This window comes from Convolutriloba macropyga, chromosome 3, assembly GCF_964194025.1.
Source record: "Convolutriloba macropyga chromosome 3, txConMacr16.3, whole genome shotgun sequence".
NCBI lineage: Eukaryota > Metazoa > Xenacoelomorpha > Acoela > Convolutidae > Convolutriloba > Convolutriloba macropyga.
The window spans coordinates 74,307,383-74,327,450 of record NC_134470.1 but is presented as its reverse complement, the minus strand read 5'-3'; the positions used below and the strand labels follow the sequence as shown (position 1 = coordinate 74,327,450).

General features: G+C 34.4%; 1 protein-coding gene across 2 annotated transcripts in view; it reads right to left on the bottom strand.

Annotated features, from left to right (window-relative positions):
- The window catches only part of LOC142336459 (acetylcholine receptor subunit beta-like 2), a 29,517-nt gene extending 11,484 nt beyond the window's left edge, over positions 1-18,033 (bottom strand). The window contains exons 1-6 of one of the 2 annotated variants that reach the window (XM_075385307.1): positions 17,609-18,033; positions 13,991-14,158; positions 13,207-13,278; positions 12,789-12,904; positions 4,673-4,816; positions 3,759-3,779 (exon numbers count right to left, since the gene is read on the bottom strand). In XM_075385307.1, coding sequence (XP_075241422.1) covers positions 3,759-3,779; positions 4,673-4,816; positions 12,789-12,904; positions 13,207-13,278; positions 13,991-14,158; positions 17,609-17,669 — 582 coding nt within the window. In that variant the 5' untranslated portion in view covers positions 17,670-18,033. The remainder of the gene's footprint in view (positions 1-3,758; positions 3,780-4,672; positions 4,817-12,788; positions 12,905-13,206; positions 13,279-13,990; positions 14,159-17,608) is intronic. The other variant, XM_075385308.1, reaches the window with a different exon arrangement.
- Between the last annotated feature and the right edge of the window lie 2,035 nt (positions 18,034-20,068).

Genomic DNA, 20,068 nt, shown 5'->3' with positions numbered 1-20,068 from the left:
AAAAAGCTAATAGACTTGTTAATACCCAAGTAATTCTTACGATGGATGCTTCTGCAATTTATCACCAATTAAGCTTTTGTTCATCTCAGTCGAATTGAGAACTTTTGTCAAAATTAGATACTCTATCCATTGAAACCAGTGATGGTGTGGATAACAGTGACGTTGAGCGTGGACAACATCTCGTCACTACTGTCCGAGTTTGCTCAAAAAAAAGCATCGTGATCAAATGTGACCAACATTTCTGACTTCTAAGTAGATGAGATCGAGTTTTGCTCACTGGCACTGTTATTCACAGGCTATAATCTGCAACTCAAACCTTCAACGCATGTTGGTTAAAAAAAACTGCCAGTTCCGATTAATTGTACTCTTTGAACAGTAATAGTTCTCTGTATATAGAAGAAACTTCCGTGCAGCTTCGAAGATTTCTGTTTTGGTATTTTGGTTTCCAATTTTTTTGAACCCGCTCTAAGGGCAGGGGTGGAACCTTCATTGGCTTTTTTAATTATGGAAAATTTCTATTGCACGAATTGCAATATCTTTATGTCAAATGCAAACAGTTGTCCTTTTAATATCAAGTTCATGCAATAAAAAAGTAAGGAAAAAAATTCCGACATTGAGTCAGATTTTTTTAAATCTTCAAAAATGTAAATTTAAAGTTATAACCATAACAAAAAGGTTTGGTTAAATATTTACATTTTCAAAATCGTCTCGGAAATATATGAATAGTTTGGTCTTTATACTTCAGCAGAAAAAAATCCTAAAGCTTCGTACTTATCTATCTATTGGAACACGTTCATGCAGTTTGACCATTTCGCTGGTTAGTTTTTCCTTAAATTTATTTTTAGTTTTTCCTTTTCGGATTTCATTTGGTAAATTATTCCACTTCCTAGAAAAAATTCTGATCAGTGACCTGTCACCCCATTTGGATTGGCACTTATTCTTCGGAAAAAACTGGACAGTTCTGGAGTTTTTGATTAAATCGTTCTTTACAATAATCCTGAGTGAGGAGTTTTTGGTTTCACGACTGCTTTCATTATATTATGTGAGGAGGTCGAAAAATTTAAAAAGACAAACTTTTTTCATGAAACATTCTGCTGAAAAAATTTTGTCTTTCAACAAAAGATCTCTTGCACTGTCAAACTTTTTGCGCAAGTGGCAAACCTTTATTCCCCAGTTTATTTGTCTATTAACTCTCTGGAGTGACATAACTGACAACCTTTAAAAAAAGAATGCACTGAAATTGAGATGGTACGAAATAAGTGATTTAAAAAGACCGATTCTTGCTTTTAATGGTAGAAGATGTCTTACTAAGTAAATTGACCTATTAGTAGTTGCCATTTTTGTTAACTTTTTGTTTAGCTGTATGTCAAAATTTAGATTGTTATCAATGATTATACCTAAATAACGAAATATTGATTTTGGCTCTATGAAAACTCCATTATAATGCAATTGTTCAATTTTTGATTTACCATTTTTTGAAAAACCACAAATTCTGTTTTATCTTTGGTTAAAGTTTGCATATTTTGCTTCATATAATTGTCAGTAATTTTAAATACACTGTTAAGTTCACATAAGAGAATTTCATCGGATTTGGAATGACAAATAATGCATGTATTGTCTGCAAACTGTAAAACGTCCTGTCTTTTTTTCATTTTTTCTGGGAAATCGTTGATATTGATTATGATAATTAAAGGTCCGAGAACTGTTCTTTGAGGTACTCCGTGATTGATTGTCACCAAGTTCGAATATTCAATGCCGTTCCTTACGCATTGTTTTCTGCTAGACAAGAAAGATTCTAGTATTGCAATTGATTCAGTACTAAATCCATATTTTGTAATTTTTTCGAGAAAAATTTTGTGAAATATTGAGTTAAAATTTCTGGCTAAATCCAAGAATATACTAACAACAGTTTCATTTTCTTCTAGCAAACTGTTCACTGATTCTGTCAACGGTATAACTGTGTCATTCGAATATTTTCTGTACAGAAGCCCAAAATTGATTTCTGTTACAATTTTGTCAATATCAAGTCATGCTCTTGTAAATAGGGGATAATAAGAAGTGAACCTCTGTTATTTTAACTTTGAAGCTTTTTAAGTTATATTTTATAAACATTAGTTTGAGTGAAACTAAAATTTGAAGCTTCTAATAAAATTGTGCATAAGTCAGCTTGTATGCTACTACAATAAATGGTCAGACCCAACAATAAAACAAAGTCTAACAAATAACAATTCACAATTATCAGTTTAATTATGGTTTGTTGGATCGACTATGGAAATTAAAATGTACCGGTTGCACTAAGCAATGCTAAACCAGGTTGTGGTGACAGACACAAGTGACCTTTTACCAGACTCTTTGAGGAGTTTGTCCTCTCTCTAATTAGACCGTGCCTGACCGAAATGACCTCTAATCATACCTTCGTTCAACCCAAATATTATTGCGCTCTTTGAGCTACCATAATTGTCTCTGGTCCTAAAATACGGGATTAAAGGAACTTACAATCAGACTTTAGTACGACCCAACTTTTAGTGCAACTTTTGCGCGACCCGAACCTTTTGTGAAACAGTGCTACCCACTTAACCCCTCTAATCAGACCATATTTCAGACTTGAACCTGTGATTGGATCAATGTATAATACGCATTTAAGTTTCTTGAAGTTATCGTAGAATATGCTCAAAAAACTTATAGTGCTGATCTTTTGTTTCAATAAGTAAAAACATCTTGCAAATGTTGATTTTTGTACAAAAATATCACCATTGTTTGTTTTGAAACAAAATCTTGGCTTTGACTCAGTCAAAACGGTGGCATTAAAAACCTAGACCAAATAAAAACGGTCACTTAATGCTCTGTGCTCAGCTGTAGTGCATCTTATGAGCATCCAGACTTTGGTCTGTGATCAGATCTCCCAGCGACTCTTGTCCATAATGTTGGGCGACTTTTGTCTTAAATCCCAAGCAACTTTTGGCCAGACCAAATCCAACAGTTGACCCTTGATCAGACTTTCGTGCGACTTGTGATCAAACTATGTCCCGACTTTGGTCTCTGATCAGACCTTTATGCAACCATTAACAACAATATCGTGCGACCTTATCAACTTCAACCCCCGGGTTTTGAAGTGGATACAGTCGCACAATATTGTGGTCAGTGCTTGCATAGAATTCTGATCAGAGACCAAATCCGACCTGTACTTTGGGTTCCACTATATCCCCTGTGCAACTCGAATGGTCTGATCAGAGGAGGCTTGGATATGGCACCTTGACCTGAGTGAGTGGTCTTTGATTATGGCGCAAATTTGATCTTAATCTTCGTTATGGCGTTCGTCAGTTGCAACAATGACACAAAATTGACACTTTCAAGATCGAAACATGAACATACAAAGAACAGAGAAACAATTGAAACTAACTTACAAAGTTTGCAACCTAGAACAACTAAATACGTATTACGTTAATAAGTTATAAGTGATAATTCAGCATTAATGTATTTTTTAGTGTCATGTAGTACGTACCTCGTTAATTTCTCGGTTTTATAATTTCATTCCTCAGAGACGTTACTGTATTCTGACTGACAAATTTTTTTCCCAAGAGGAAATATTTGAAAAATTTATGGTGATAGCTTCACTGATATAAGGGTCCGACCACTTAATCCATGCAAAAATTACTCATGTTAGATAGACGTGATTCTATCGCTCACTTACATTTGGCTACATAGTTTGAAAGAAAACAAAGTAAACAAAATATACGCAAAATGAAATTTTTGCCAACCTGTATACCTCCTTGATTTCTCTGTAAATATACAATTGATCTAATGTGAAAAATGGAATTCTGTCCTAAAGCGCAACAATTCACTCTATATTATCAGGCAATTAATTTTTGTGAATTTCAAAAATTTCAGCGACATTGCAGCAGCATTTCATAATGAAAACATCAATATTATCTTGATAATATCAATTGTCTACTTTTAACTTGATAAATAACGCTAAATAATGGTTACCAAATCAGATCCGACGCTTAACTGATCGAAACCTAAAATAGCAATTGATTCAAATTAGCTCAAAAAAATTGTTTCATGAATTTTGAAATGATATTGTTTGAATATCATAATAAAATTGAAAATAATTGTTGCCTCATTTAAGCGATTCTTGGTTTTTTATAGCAAACAATTCAGTACAACAGTTTTCGAACCACATGTCTTCATTCGGACTCTGATTGGATTTTTTTCAATCGTCAGGACTGCAGCAATTAAAAACATTAATGTTGAATGAGAAGGAGAGGAAGAGACACGTCAGAAGTTATCCACTTCAATGAAAATTCAAAGTGTGATTAGATTTTTTTCATCACGGGGAGACTATGTATGGTATCCAGAATCAAATTAACAAAAAAGTTATTGAATTGAGAATTAACTTGGTTATCATGTATTTAGTCATGAGCACAACAGATTAGCAGTTTCATTAATCGAATATCAGCAGTCCGTTTCTTTTCTTCACAACAAGAAATAGTCCTCTATTACAATTCGCTTTTGTTCTCCCCACTTAGGCCAGGTAAGCGCAAAAACTTGTGATTTGAGAAATTAACATAGCTCGATGGCTTTATTCTGGATGCATACTGTTGTTTTGTTGTTTTTCAGTTGATGATCTTTTCAAATTGAACAGTTTATTAACTGGTTGGGGGTGACTTACCACCAGGTTAAGTTGTATGTCCCTGTCGAAGTAGTTGAAAGACCCAATTGCAAACATGCATGTCTGTCTATCCCAAGGGAAATTCCGTGTATTCATCTCACACTGTACACACACACTCATTGGCTTGAACCACGACACCATACCCTGACAAAATATACAAAGATAAAGATCTATATTTTCAAGCTGATATTTTCACTATGACAGCTCCAGTATATTACCCAGGATGAAGTCCGCGACCCAAGACAGGTATTGGCCAGACCGACTTGGGTCGCGGACGGGGGGGGGTCCGGTGCGACCGTCCACAATGGTCTGGAAAAATTTGGGTCGCGCCTTCCGTCAGGCCAATGGCAATTTTAGTCTGTTCGGTCTGGCGAATACCCATATTTCGGTCTGTTCGTTCTGGCCAATACCCATATTTTTGTCTGTTCGGTCTGGCCAATACCCATATTTCGGTCTGGCCAATACCCAAATTTCGGCCTGTTCGGTCTGGCCAATACCCAAATTTCGGTCTGTTCGGTCTGGCCTATACCCATATTTTGGTCTGTTCGGTCTGGCCAATACCCATATTTCGGTCTGTTCGGTCTGGCCAATACCCATATTTCGGTCTGTTCGGTTGGCCAATACCTAATTTCAAGGCCTAGAGGTCCAGCCAAATAAGAGCCAAATTGTATAAATGCGTGCTGTATTGACTGTTTTTCAAAATAGCAGCCCATAAATGGTAAACGACATCTTCTTCTAGATGATTAGAATACTTGATTAAACTTCTTTTAAAATTTGCATTTGTCTTTAAATCGACGGTTTTTTTTCAATAATTTCTTTTTAAAATCTCATATTCATTTGTCATTCAAAAAAATGAAACGAATAAATTATAGATTTTATTGGATGCTTATACACGTTTAAATGAGTCTGGCTAATAGTCTGGCCTAGGATCTGTTCGGTCGGGCCAATGGTCTGGACAACTGTCTGGCGGATGGTCTGGCCTACGGTCTGAACAATGGTCTCGCCTAAGGTCTGTTCGGTCTGGCCATTAATCTTGACAACGGTCTGGCAGATGGTCTGGCCTACGGTCTGGACAATGGTCTGGCCTAGGGTCTGTTCCGTCTGGCCAATGGTCTGGACAACGGTCTAGCCTAAGGTCTGTTCGGTCTGCCCAATGTCCGGTCAGTCTGGCCAATGGTGTCCAAAGTCTGTTCAGTCTGGCCAATGGTGGCCAAAGTCTGCTCGGTCTGGCCAATACCTATCTTTGGGTATTGTCGGTCTGGCCAATGCCTGTTTTGGGTATGGTCGGTCTGGCCAATACCTGTCTTGGGTCGGAGACTTCATCCAGGGTAGCACATTACTTGATTCAATGAAACCAGCTAGCTTACGAGCTTACGTGTATTGGTGCTAGTCCCATTCGCCGTGACAAAATTTCGGCGTTATTCAGTTTGTTTTCCCCTCCAAATGTATAAACTATCTTTTTTTTAAAAAAAAGCAAAAGTTTGAGGGATTAGTGGTTCTTCTGAATCGTAAAAAATGAAGGAGCATACACGTTAACTATGCTATATGCAATATTACATGAACAATTTTCATGGCAAAAAAAGCAGATTTATGAAAAGACCAATAATGGACCCATGAAAAGACTTTAACTCGACTTTTTTGCAAACATTATATGTCGAGTTTAAGTCAGGACCAAATATTGATTCGAGCTGAAATCTTTTGTAAAATTTTGGGTCTAGCTAAAACCTTTTGCGAAAGTCTAGCTAAAATCTATTCATAGCTCAAATGAGTCAAGTATGGTATTTTCATAGTACTTTTGGGTCTGTTTTTTCATAACAGACCCAAAAGTCGTTGTAAGCAATTATTTCGTAAGAAATCCGCTTAGCGTGCGCAAATTAAAAAAAAAACAGTGATGAAAACGTTGAGTTCTAGGTACTGAATGAGCCGAGTAAATGTATTTGTAAAGAGTTGTCAACAAATTTCATGTAAACAGTCAGAACATTTTTCAGCACACCTCAGCAAGCTTTATCATAGTAGTTGGTAGTGTAGTTTTTGATGATTTGATTACTGAAAAGAATTTACATAATTGTACTTATGGTTTAAAAAAGCTCTTTGTACTACTCACATTGATACAAGTTAACTCGAATATCATAAAATAGGACAGATGAAAAAATCCCATATTCGTTTTTTTTTCTGCTACATACTCTACATAAACTCATACTGCATTAAATCACTGACTTAGAAATTGTCAGGAAAAAGTTGATTTTCTTTTCGTAAGCACTGAAATTAACTGAGAGTCTCTAGAACACCTGCAAGGTGCCAACAAACCCAAAAATCTGCACAAAATAAGACCAAAATGGCCAAACCATTTTGTCCAAGTAACAAATAACATTTTTAAAATTTAAAGTCTATTGTTTTTTTTTCATTATTTGTGAAAAAATCTGAAAACCTGTAAGAAGTCTGTCGAAAAAAGGAGTACAAAATCTGAAATTATCTTATATTTCAGGAAAGTTTCCAAACTTTGCGAGACCAGTGCTGAATAGTCCAGAACCCATGTAAAAAATATGTGTGGACAATATGTTTACAGTCTGTTGAAATTGAAAAAATTAATAAAAAAGCAGGAAAAAAAACGATTATTTCAGTAAAGCGTGGGAATTGTGCAAAAAAAACTGGATATGTAGAAAAAATTTGCATAATGGCTAGAATTTTGAAAAATTTGAAAAAATTTGAAAAAATTGTAGAATATCTGAGAAAAAGTTTTAAAAAAACAGTCAAATTGTGCTTAAGTTGAGGACGGCTGGCGCAGCAAAAGAAGAAATGATTGTTGTTTTGGCTCGGTTTTTGGAAGAAAAGAGTTCAAGACTGAGATGAGGTACTGATTGTTAAGTACGAATTGTCCTGAACGAGTCGAAAATATGCGAGACAAGTGTTGACAGATTGGAAATTGAGTAAAAAAAATGGAAAACATGCAGGATGAAAAAAAGTTTAAACGGTTTGTCCCTGAACGCTTTGAACTTATTTAGGAAAAAAGCGCTGCGCTGACTTATTTGGGAAAAGAGCGCTGCGCTGACAGTCACTGAAACAATATTTTATTATCAGGAACAACCTTTCCTGGCTTGTTGCGTTGACATGTGTGGGATTTAAATAAAACAATTTGGTTACAAGTTCACAATCTTAAGCTTACAATGATGTGGGATTTAACTATTTTTTCGTTCAGCGCCTCTCAGCGTATTTCTCAAATCGCGTTCAACAAAAACATCGAAGTGGGAGACTTTGGCTTGTTCAATGCTTTCGTGCTTTCATATACTTGTCTTCAAGACCTCACAATTAAACTAGTTCAAGATTCCAAAAAGATTTTTCTTATAAAACTGAATTGAATGAAATTATGACGTGAAATTATAAACAACTCTTGTTAAATTTTTTCAGTTGGTTGAAACTGAAGAAGCCTTTGCGGTAATCTCGCAAAATTGTAGAATTCTTAGTGGTTCTAAATGTTAAGAAAAGTTGAAGTTAATTTATTTTACACAGACCCGCTTGAAACGCGCATGTGCAAAATTTGCACAGATCGATAACGGCATATTTAAAAAAAATGAGGCACTTTTTTAAAATTCTGGCAGAAAATTTGGGTCAAGTTAAAGTCTTTTACGGAAAATCGTAGTCGAGCTAAAGTCCAGAAAGTCAAAAAGTCCAGCTAAAATCCATTCATAGATGAAATGAGTCAAAATGGTCTTTTAATAGTGCATTTGCGTCGAGCACTGTCTTTTCGTAAGTCTGTACCTAGGCATGGGTGGTGGTTGTAAGCAATTATTTTGCAAGAAATCCGATTAGCGTGTGCAAATTAAAAAACAAACAGTGATAAAAAGGTGTCGAGCTCCAGGTACTGAATAAGCCAAATAAAAGTATTTTCAAACACTTGTGAACAAATTTCATGTAAATACTCAGAACAGTTTTCAGCACATCTCAGCAAATTTTATCATTTTAGTTGGTATTGTAGTTTTTGATGATTTGATTACTGAAAAGATTTTATTTAAATGTATTTGCAGTAGTAAAAGTATTTGCACTACTAATATTGACACCGTTTAACTCGAATAATAAAAAATTTTGACCCTGGAAAAAATCCCATATTCGTTTTCACATGCTAAATACTCTGCATTAACTCATACTGCATGAAGTCACTGAATCAAAAAATGTAAGGAAAAAGTAAGCACTGAAAATTAACTAAGAGTCTTTAGAACACCTGCAAGATGAAAACCTACGCTACCTTGTAGTAAAGCAATCATTAAGTCAAATATTTTTTAAACAAAAATGTTGAAATAAAGATTTGCTCGAATTTATTAAATGGAATTTCCTTACTTCTCACAAAAATATAGTTCAGAAAAAAAGATTCTGTCAAAAATATTCAAACTGCCAAAAAACCCAAAAATCTGCCTTAAATAAGACCAAAAGGGCCAAATAATTTTGTCCATGTAACAAGTAACATTTTTACAATTAAAAATCTCTAAACTTTTTTACCATTATTTGTGAAAAACTTTTAAAACTTGTAAGAAGTTTGTCAAAAAAAGAGTAAAAAAAATGAAATGTGCTTGAAATATCTTAGGAAAGTTTCTAAAATTTTTGAGACCAGTGCTGAATAGTCCAGAACACATGTAAAGAATATGTGGTCAATATGTTTGCCGTCTGCTGAAATTGAAAAACTTAATAAAAAATTCAGAAAAAAATAAAAGATACTTTTAGTAAAGCGTGGAGAATGTGCAAAAAAAACTGGATAAGTAGAAAAAAATTGCAAAATGGCTAGAATTTTCAAAAAAAAATGTACGATATCTGATGAAAAGTTGTTAAAAACAGTCAAATTGTGCTTAATCTGAGGACGGCTGGCGCAGTAAAAAAAGGAATGATTGTTGCTCCGGTTCAATCTTTAGAAAAATGACTTCAAGACTGAGATGAGGTACTTATTGTTAAGAACAAATAGTGCTCAACGAGTCAAAAATATGCTAATCAAGTGCTGACGGATTGGAAATTGAGTAAAAAAAATTGGACACCATGCAAGACAAAAAAATACGGTTTTTCCCTGATTGCTTTGAACATATCTAGGAAATGACCGTCACTGAAACAGAATTTTTTTATCAGGAAGAAATTTGGTTAAAAAGTCACAACTTTAAGCCCACCATGATGTTGGATTTAACTATTTTTTCGTTCAGCGCCTCTCAGCGTATTTCTCACATCGCGTTCATCAAAAACATCGAAGTGGGAGACTTTGGCTTGTTCAATGTTTTCGTGCCTTCATATACTTGTTCAAAAGACCTCACAAGTAAACTAGTTCAAATTTACAAAAAGACCTTTCATATAAAACTGATTTTAATGAAATTATGATGTGAAATAAAAAAAAACTTTTATTATTAAAAATAAAATCAATGAAATTACTAATTTTTTTCAAAATAATGTAGTCCAAGAAGTACATAAGTACAAATTATGTGAAACTGAAGAAGCTTTTGTGCTAATCTCGCATTAGTGTAGAATTCAGTAGTGGTTCTAAAAATTAATAAGAATTTTGAAGTCATTTTAGTCACATAGACCCGCTTCAAACACGCATGAACAAAATTTGCAACAGAGTGATAACAGCAAATTTTAAAAAAAAAATCAGGCATTTTTTTTAAATTCTGGCCTAAAATAAATTTTGGGTCAAGATAAAATCTTTTGCGAAAATTTTTAGTCGAGCTAAAGTCCAGAATGTCAAAAAGTCCAGCTAAAATCTATTCATAGCTCCAATGAGTCAAGTATGGTCTTTTCATAGTGCATTTGGGTCGATCATTGTCTTTTCGTAAGGCTGCACCACCTAGACCTGGGTGGTGGTTTTAAGCAATTATTTTGTAAAAAAATCAGCTTAGAGTGTGCACATTAAAAAAGAGGCAGTGATGAAAACGTCGAATTCAAAGTACTGAATGAGCCAAATAAATGTATTTTCAAACACTTGTGAACCATGTTCATGTAAATACTCTGAAAATTTCTCCGCACATCTCAGCAAAATTTATCATAGTAGTTGGTAGTGTAGTTTATGATGATTTGATTACTGAAAAGAGCTTATATAGATGTATTTGTAGTAGTAAAATTATTTTTACTAATCACATTGCTACCATTTAAATCGAATAACACAAGATTTTGACCCTGGAAAATTTCCCATATTCGTTTTTACCTACTACATACTCTGCATTAACTCATACAGCATTAAATCACTGAATTGGAAAATGTAAGGAAAAGATTGATTTTTTTTCGTAAGCACTGAACAATAACTAAGAGTCTCTAGAACACCAGCAAGATGATAAACTACGTTAATTTGTAGTGAAGCAATCATTAAGTCTGCTATTTTGTAAACAAAAGTGTTGAAATAAAGATTTGCTTGAAATTTTCAAATAGAATTTTTTTCTTTCCAGAAAAACATAGTTCAGATAAATAGATTCAGTCAAAAATAATCAAATTGCCAAACAGCAAAAAATCTGCATAAAACAAGACCAAAAGGGCCAAACGGTTTTGTCCAAGTAACAAGTAACATTTTCACAATTGAGATTCGCTAATTTTTTTTCATTACTAGTGAAAAACTTTTAAAACTTGTAAGAAGTTTGTCGAAAAAAAAGAGTAAAAAATCTGAAATGTGCTTGAAATATCTTAGGAAAGTTTCTAAAATTTTCGAGACCAGTGCTAAATAGTCCAGAACACTTATAAAGAATATGTGGTAAATATGTTTGCCGTCTGCTGAAATTGAAAAACTTAATAAAAAATTCAGAAAAAAATAAAAGATACTTTTAGTAAAGCGTGGAGAATGTGCAAAAAAACTGGATAAGTAGAAAAAATTTGCAAAATGGCTAGAATTTTCAAAAAATTGTACGATATCTGATAAAAAAAGTTGTTAAAACAGTCAAATTGTGCTTAAGCTGAGGACGGCTGGCGCAGCAAAAAAAGAAATGATTGTTGCTTTGGCTCGGTCTTTGGAAGAAAAGAGTTCAAGACTGAGATGAGGTACTGATTGTTAAGTACGAATTGTCCTGAACGAGTCGAAAATATGCGAGACGAGTGTTGACGGATTGGAAATTGAGTAAAAAAAATTGGAAACCATGCAGGATGAAAAAAAATTAAACGGATTTGTCCCTGAACGCTTTGAACTTATTTAGGAAATGAGCGCTGCGCTGACAGTCACTGAAACAATATTTTATTATCAGGAACAACCCTTCTTTGCTTGTTACGTTGACATGTGTGGCATGTTGGTTACAAATTTACAACCTTAAGCTCACAATGAAATTGGATTTAACTATTTTTTCGTTCAGCGCCTCTCAGCGTATTTCTCACATCGCGTTCATCAAAAACAACGAAGTGGGAGACTTTGGCTTGTTCAATGTTTTCGTGCGTTCATATGCTCGTTCAAAAGACCTCACAAAAGTAAACTGGTGGAAGTTTACAAAAAGACCTTTCACGGAAAACTTATTTTAATGAAATTATGATCTGAGTTTAAAAACAACTCTTAATTTTAAAAGCCAAAAAACATTGAAACCGCTAAAATTTTTGAAATAAATATTGTCAAAAAAATACAGAAGTGGTCATGTGAAATTTAAGAAACTTCTGCGACAATGTCGCATTAGTTTAGAATTCCTTAGTTGTTTTAAATGTTAATCAGAATTTTTGAAGTGACTCTTAGCAGAGTCACATAGCCTTGCTTGAAACACGCATGTGCAAATTTTGCAACAACGCGATAGCGGCAGATTTTTTAAAAAATCAGGCACTTTTTTAAAAATCTGGCACTGCAGCTATCTAGCGTTTGAGTATCTGGCACTACAGATAACTTTTCAACGCAGGCTTTTTGTTTTTTTGATTGCAAAATGTTTTAAGTTTTGATTGCAATATATTGCAATATGTTTCATTGCAAAATCTAGCAATATAACTTTCCTTGTTCGTTCAGGGCTGTGTTTGTGAATCATGAGACAAATAACTATAATTCTGAGGCCAAGAATAGTTGTTTTGAATGAAATTTCAACAAACTCATTTAGCAGTTTTTTGCCCTAAAAGAAATCAAAATTCTTATCAGTTATCAAAACCAAGAATGGTTGACGAGCGACAAATGTAACCATATGAGAAAGAAAATCTCTTTTACATTGTAGCTCACAGCTGCTAGAATCTGTGTGACCTCTTCTATGATAGGGTTCTTGTCTTCCCGGTTCGCTATCACGATGTCCGGGATCCACAGTCTGTTCGGGTTGATGTACACAGCTAAAATAACGACGCAATAGATACGTTTAAGCACCCCAGTACGTTATGCAACCCCCCCCCCCTCGTTATAGACCAGGTGTGATTGCACAGTAGTTCACTATGTAAAAATATATCATGTGTCCTTAGGGAGTGCAAATATTAAGCACCGACGAAGTTGGGGGGGGGGGGGGGCAAAAACGGAAAGGATCCCAGATCGCAGGAAAAGTAAAGCTTCCTTGGTTTTCACAGTGTTTGCAAATCCGTTAAAATCATCTATTGGGGGAAAACAGATAAAATCAATGACTGGACTGTGATTGGCTAACTTTTCAAGTCCTCGTACTCCTTCGGATCCCATTGGAGGAAGTCATCTTTCCACATCATGTTCATCCAGAACACTAAAAACAAGCAAAATCTGACGTATCTTCCATCATTAAAACCCTTTTTTAAAGCCTATTCGGTTTTACTACAATTGTTGTAAAACCGAATAGGTTTTGATGCAGGTTTCAAGACAAGATACCTATGATCAGACTATTGCCAGACGGAATAGAGAGGTCACTTCGGTCTGGGGATGGTCTGATCAGACGGTTTTCTACACATCGTCCAAAGCAAATGCAGACCATTATCCAGACGATTGTGCGCCTGAAATGACCTCTGATCAGACTATCCCAGCCGGAAGTGACCTCTGATCAGACCAAAACCATCTGGAAGTGACCTCTGATCAGACCAAAACCATCTGGAAGTGGCCTCTGATCAGACAAAAACCATCTGGAAGTGACCTGTGATCAGACCTAAACCATCTGGAAGTGACCTCTGATCAGACCGTCCTCAGACCGAAGTGACCTCTGATCATACTATGGTGCGCTCGAACCAAATCCCAGACCCTGTAATTTTGGTCTGGAAGCAGACCACGTGCGTTTGACTTGGGTCTGATCAGAGGTCACTTCCACCTGGCATCTCGCCTTGGAACTATGCGATGTAACGATGTTAAAAATCGGTGAATTAAAGGTGGAAAAATCTAATTTGTCCACTCTTTTCACTCTTTTTACCAATTTTTAACGGTGGAAGCCTAGACCTGGGTTTCAGGTAACTAAAAATAGCATTTCTTACCAAGAGTGACCCTTTGTGTTTCCACCTCGACATCCACCAGCTGTTGGACAACTGAGGTGTAGTGGACCACAACGGGCTCTGATTGGTTGTCCCTTGGCTTCACAAAGCGTCTGTAGTTCTCAAACAGGTCACTCTCTAGCTCTCGTGCCTTGCTCAGAACTGAACCACCTGTTACAGGAAGTATAGGAAAACTTATTATCGGAGCCGCATGGATTTTTTGCTATAAACTCTAATTAACCATTAACAAACACACTTTTCCTATTCAGGCATACGCTAGTTGAAGTTTTTGATAACAAAAAAAAGAAAAAAAAAGGATTCTGGGAAATGATGTTGTGAGGAATTGTTCTTTTTATTAGGCGTGATCGTTTTTAAACTTGTTTTGCATTTACTATTGCAAAAGATGGTGGTCTCATGAAGCTCTCAAAAATTCTCTCACTGGTGAGTGTAGTTCAACCTTAATAGGTACTTTTGGAACACAGCCAGAAAAAAGCAGATTCCAGAAACCTGAATTAAATTATTATAGTTTTTTTCACGATACTTTGATTGCGCTGTTTCGAATAAAATGCCGATTTAGTAGTTATTAATCTAGAAGTATTTTGGGAAACCAAATAATACGAACACGAGAAAAGACTGAGATCCTTAGTGTTTCCTTATTGGTGAGTATCATGGTATACGTCACAAAAGCGTGTAGATTTTTGGCTTTTAACTATTGAAAAACAGTTTTACGCTGTTTTCTTCAAATGTCGATTTGTTGCTAGTTTGTTGCAACACTCTTTGAAAAAAAATTTTGTTCTAGCAAGAATCATGTAAGATGCATGGTTATCTTGTATGAATCTTGCATTACGCATTATTTTCGTAAAAATCTTGTAAGACCAATGTTATCTTGTGAGAATCTTTCAGGACAATGTATCCTCTTGAAAGTTTCTGTTAGAAACAAGATAAAAATCCACACTTTACTCAGGAGTTTATTATCTTCTATATAAACGTTTGCATTGATATTTTTCGACTACTTGATAAAACGACAAAGTGAGATCAAAAATTTCAACCAATAATAAGGCAACTCAAAATTTAGTCAACCTGGGTCAGTTTAAAGGACATCTATGCAAATTTGTTATTTAAAAGCGCAAAGAGGTTTTGAGAAGAACATTCAATAGGTAGCTACATATTGGACACACTTCCATCACGCCGAATTAGTAGTTATTAATTTAGATGTATTTTTATGAAACCGAATCTTGCGAACACGAGAAAACAATAAAATCCGTAGTGTTTCATTATTGGTGAGTATCAAGGTAAACGTCACACAAAACGTCTAGATTTTTGGCTTTCAACTTTCACACTATTGAAAAACAATTTTACGCTGTTTTCGTCAAATGTCGATTTTTTGCTCGTTTGTTGCAACATTCTTTGAAAGAAATTTTCCACTATGAATATTGCAATACGAATGTTTATTTTTGTAAAAAATCATGTAAGACCAATGATTATCTAATAAGAATCTTTCAGGACGAGGTATCCTCTTGAAAGACTCTGTTAGAAACTTACAAGATATAACAAGATAAACATCCCCAGTTTACTCGGGATTTTATTATCTTCTATATATTCTTTTGCATTGACTTTTTTTTGCTACTTGGAAAATACAAAAAAATGAAATCAAAAGTTGAGATAAGGCAACTCAAAATTTACTCAACCTGAGTCAGTCTAAAGGACATCTATGAATATTTGTTATTTTAAAGTGCAAAGAGATTTTAAGTAGAGCAGTCAATGAGTAGCTACATGTAGGACGCATTTCAATCACGCTTTTTTTTAAATGAAGGATTTTTATCAATGGAGATTTTATCAAATGAAAATCAGGAAAAAATTTTGATCTACTCCAAAAAACTGAAAGCTTGTACGTTTTGAATAAAAGTAGAGTATTGATCTGCTTTGAGTCATGACAAGGAGAAAACCACCCAAACTTAAGTGGTTGAATATCTGATTTTTTTATGAAAAAGACAACGTTAGCCACAGTTCTGAAATTAAATTGTTCTTGCAGTTAATTGAAAATTAAACATTCAGCCAGCATTTATACTGGTCTGCAGTAAAATTTATCCTAACAAAAAAACTGAAGCAGTTGTGAGAATTTGGTTGAAGACGGAAAGAAATCTTTTGAAGACATAGAGAAAAACAAGATGAGTCGGAACAATCGTAGATTGCGCTGCTGCTTTTTAAACGGTCACACAAACCAATGTTTTTTTTTGAGAAAAAAGATAAGGTGCTTCAAAGCAAATGTACTACGTTAAGGAGCCAAAAACCTTTCCGACATCTTTCTCTTTTCTGTACTCAAATATTAAAAATAGTAACAAATTTTTCCTAAATTCTATTTTGCGTGAAACTTTCTTTTACTTCATTCTGTATGAATTATTGTGAATAAGTCAATAGACTTCTCATCTGTTGTCGAAGCCGTGACTAAGACGTGACAATTGTTAGCAGCCACCTTACAAAAATTGGAAAGTCCTAAATTCTTGTAACAAAACGTGATCAGCACTGATTTGTTGACCAAATACATGTTTTACTTGAAAATTAATGACCAAGACTTCAGAATATTTTGCTAAATTTTTGTACCATATAATTGTCGTGCTTCGACAAAAAATTTTTGTATATTTTCTTGCAATATTTAAAGAATTTTTATTTCTGTCAGATTTTATTGTCTTTTTTGTTGTCGTAATGACAGGTCTCAACAGTTTCCTATGTAGGTATATATGGAGGTACATTATGGTATCTATTAAAGAACCTTTTTAATGATTTCAATCGGTAGCTAATTGTTTTAAAGTCTTCGTAGTTTTGTAGATAATTGTTATCGAAATTGTAAACGTATTTCTGAATTTTGTTTTTGTTCATTTTTTTGTTGACTGTTCATCTAGTCTCATTATGGAAGAGTCCCATTTCTCTTTTAGTGAAGTGCAATTTGGCAATTTTTATCTCGAGTTGTTTTGACTTCGATATTATGTGTTTTTTGTGAGTTTTTGCCCTAATTAAATTTTTTTGTTGTTTTCTCTTTGACTTTTCCCGTAGTCTCGTTGATGGCAGGTTTCATCGGTCCTCTATTGCGGCATTATTTTGCTCATTTTGTGGTTTAATTTTAAAACAAATTTTTTAACCATACAAAATTTTGGAACAGTATATGGTTTTTTTTTAAAAAAGATTTGTATCTCTTCCTCATTTGGTAGACAATTCAAAATTTGGGATCAGCGGGGTCGGAACTTTATGCGGACGAAATAACCGAGCCTCCTTGTTTAACAGAATTTTATATGGGAAACATTGATATTTATCTATTCATTTATTCAAGCTTGATGGAAGCACATAACCAGACGGCTATCCCAAAAATAGATAATGTTCTCTAAATTAATTATTCGAGCAAGAATAAATAACCTTTTCTTGAACTTAAATTGAGGAACAACTAGGCCAGAAAGAACATGACAATCATATCTCTGGTAACAGATAACACGCTTGCATAAATCAGTGCTCGATAGCAGCAACACTGTCATCTGCACTGAACTACAATTATATATGAAGTAATAATCCCAGTTTAAATCTGAATAATTATTATTTCAAAATCTTTGGATACAATCACGAACTACTAACCAGTTTGTGTCGGCAAGTTCAGGAAGCAGGTTATGATAGCAATAAGAGGGTAAAAGGACATCTTCGTCCCAAAAAATATTTCTCCTGAGGTAACAATTCGAAATAACTATTAATAAAAGGATAAAAAGTAATTTTGCAACACTTTGATGAGAAATTTAGCTCAAGCAACTCATAACTGATTATCACTCGACAATAATGTCAATGTCGCCGTTTTTAGATGAAACATAGTAAGATAAGTTGTCAAGCCCAGGTCGTTTGTTTCTTAGTAGAATTGCAAAGCTTACATGCCAAGCGGTATAGTATGTACGACTTTAATATGTTTGATCAAAAACGTCATTTTGTAAATCCGTCTTCTGTTCAAATTTGACCTACCGTAGAATTTCAAAGCCCCTCTAAATTCACTCACCATGAACGAAATTTGTTTAAACCAAACTTATTAAACATTAATTTTAGCCAAATTGTTATATACGCGCACGTATTAAGTTTGGTTTGTGTATACCTCTGAAATTCGCTCTAGTTTAGTTACAACCGGTAAGTGGTCTGTTTCAAGCGAAAGGTTTTGGTGAAACAAATACGCAAAGTTTCGATTGCTGATAACAACGCTTTGAGGAAATAGGAATACAGTTTGAGGTATTCCGAAGTAGGTTCCAAATACTGGCTGGCTATTCCGGTTAAGTTGTTCAAGGGACCTGAATGTGGTGGGACATAAGAGCTGGATTGAATTTGTTGATAGCTAAACCGGAATGGGCCGTTTGATTGTAAGTTTTGTTTGTTTACTACACATGAACCCGATCTCAAAATTTTAGTCAGTTCCCCTATTTGATTTTCACCTGCCATACACAGCATGCTAATCATTAAAAAGATAGATAACATGCAGTTTGAATTGATATCGTCACCTGTAAAAGTAATTGTTCGAAAAATGAAAACAAAAGCAGAAAATGTGCTGAAAGCCGCTGAATTGAGGTAAATAATATTATTATAATCTATGCGCTGAGAAAAAAATTCAACCAAGCATGAAAGGCGCTTGAAATAAACTCGAAAACTTGAATTTTGAGTAAAAAAGAAATAAAAAGACTGGATTTTGAAAAATATAGCATATCCGGCGAATTTTTACATGTTCAAGCTATTGTCATGTAAGGAATTGTCTCGGGTCCACTCCTTTTTTGAAGTCATTAAAAGTCGCTTATAATTCATAAAAATCATCAACGTGATATATAATTTCCCAGGTTTAGGCCTCGACTTATGAAAAGACCGTGTTCGACCCAAATTGACAATGAAAAGACCTTAGCTTGATTTCATCGTCATCTCAAACTTAGCTCGACCCAATTTTGCTGCTGGATTTCAGCCTGACCCAAACTTGATGCTCGATTATACCTTAACTCGAATCATAAGCTGATGAACAATTTCATGGGTCTGTTTTTTTGTCTTGAGAAATTTCACATGCAAAGTTATTTTTTCTAACGCTGATAACATAGTCATCAAATATTCTTCTTAAGATGTTACAAATCCGATGAATTTCTAATCTTTTTGGTTTCAAAACTATACTTCAGAATTTTGGAAAGGAACCATCCAAAAAGATCATGGCTACTGAGAAGACTATCATTAGTTTCATTCAGTGAAATAACGTGACAATATGGTGCAGCAGCGACAAACTATTTTTTAAAAAAACTTCAACCTTGTTGCAGTTTTCCACCTATGCGATAAGTTAGATTACAGCTGAGCTTTGCTCCGTTGAAACTTAATTGAATGGAACAAAAATTAGAAACAACCAAAAATTTTTTAAAAAATTCTACTTTAAACGACATAAAAAACGGCTTTAAACGTTCAAAAAACGACTTTTCTACTTTAAATCGAAACCTTGACTAGGTCATTTTATCCCCCTCCACCTAGAATTTTTACAAATCGAGGTCTAAACATGGATTTTGCAATTTTCTGGTAGTTATGCAAGGACAAAGACACTCCCATAATGCATCAAATTCCAGAGTTTTTTGGTGTAATATCTTATAACCTTTTTATCAGAATTTTATAAGAATGCATCAGGCAGACTCAATGCTGTATATGATTTTATCTTAAAAGATGTTGTGAAAAAATGCAGCAAGAAAGAATTCAAAAATCTGTGAATTCATTATGAATTGAAATATGTGAAATAGTCAGAGGAATCTCATTACTTTTTTTCATAAAAACTACAAAAGCTGAAATCAAATGACATGAATCTTACAACTGTTGTGCAGGAAAAAACGTCTGGAGCAAAATTTCAGATTGAATTTTAAGACTACCACTGCTGTCAGTCAGTATGTGTCCACTGTTGCTGGTCAAAAAGTCAAAAAATACCTGAATGCTTAATGCTTGTTCAATTTGTCTTTTTGGAGCTCATAATATTGTCTATTTTATTATCTCAAAAATTATTTTTGGAGAGACAAATTTGAGAATTAAAAAGATTTCAATTCTCAAATTTGTTCT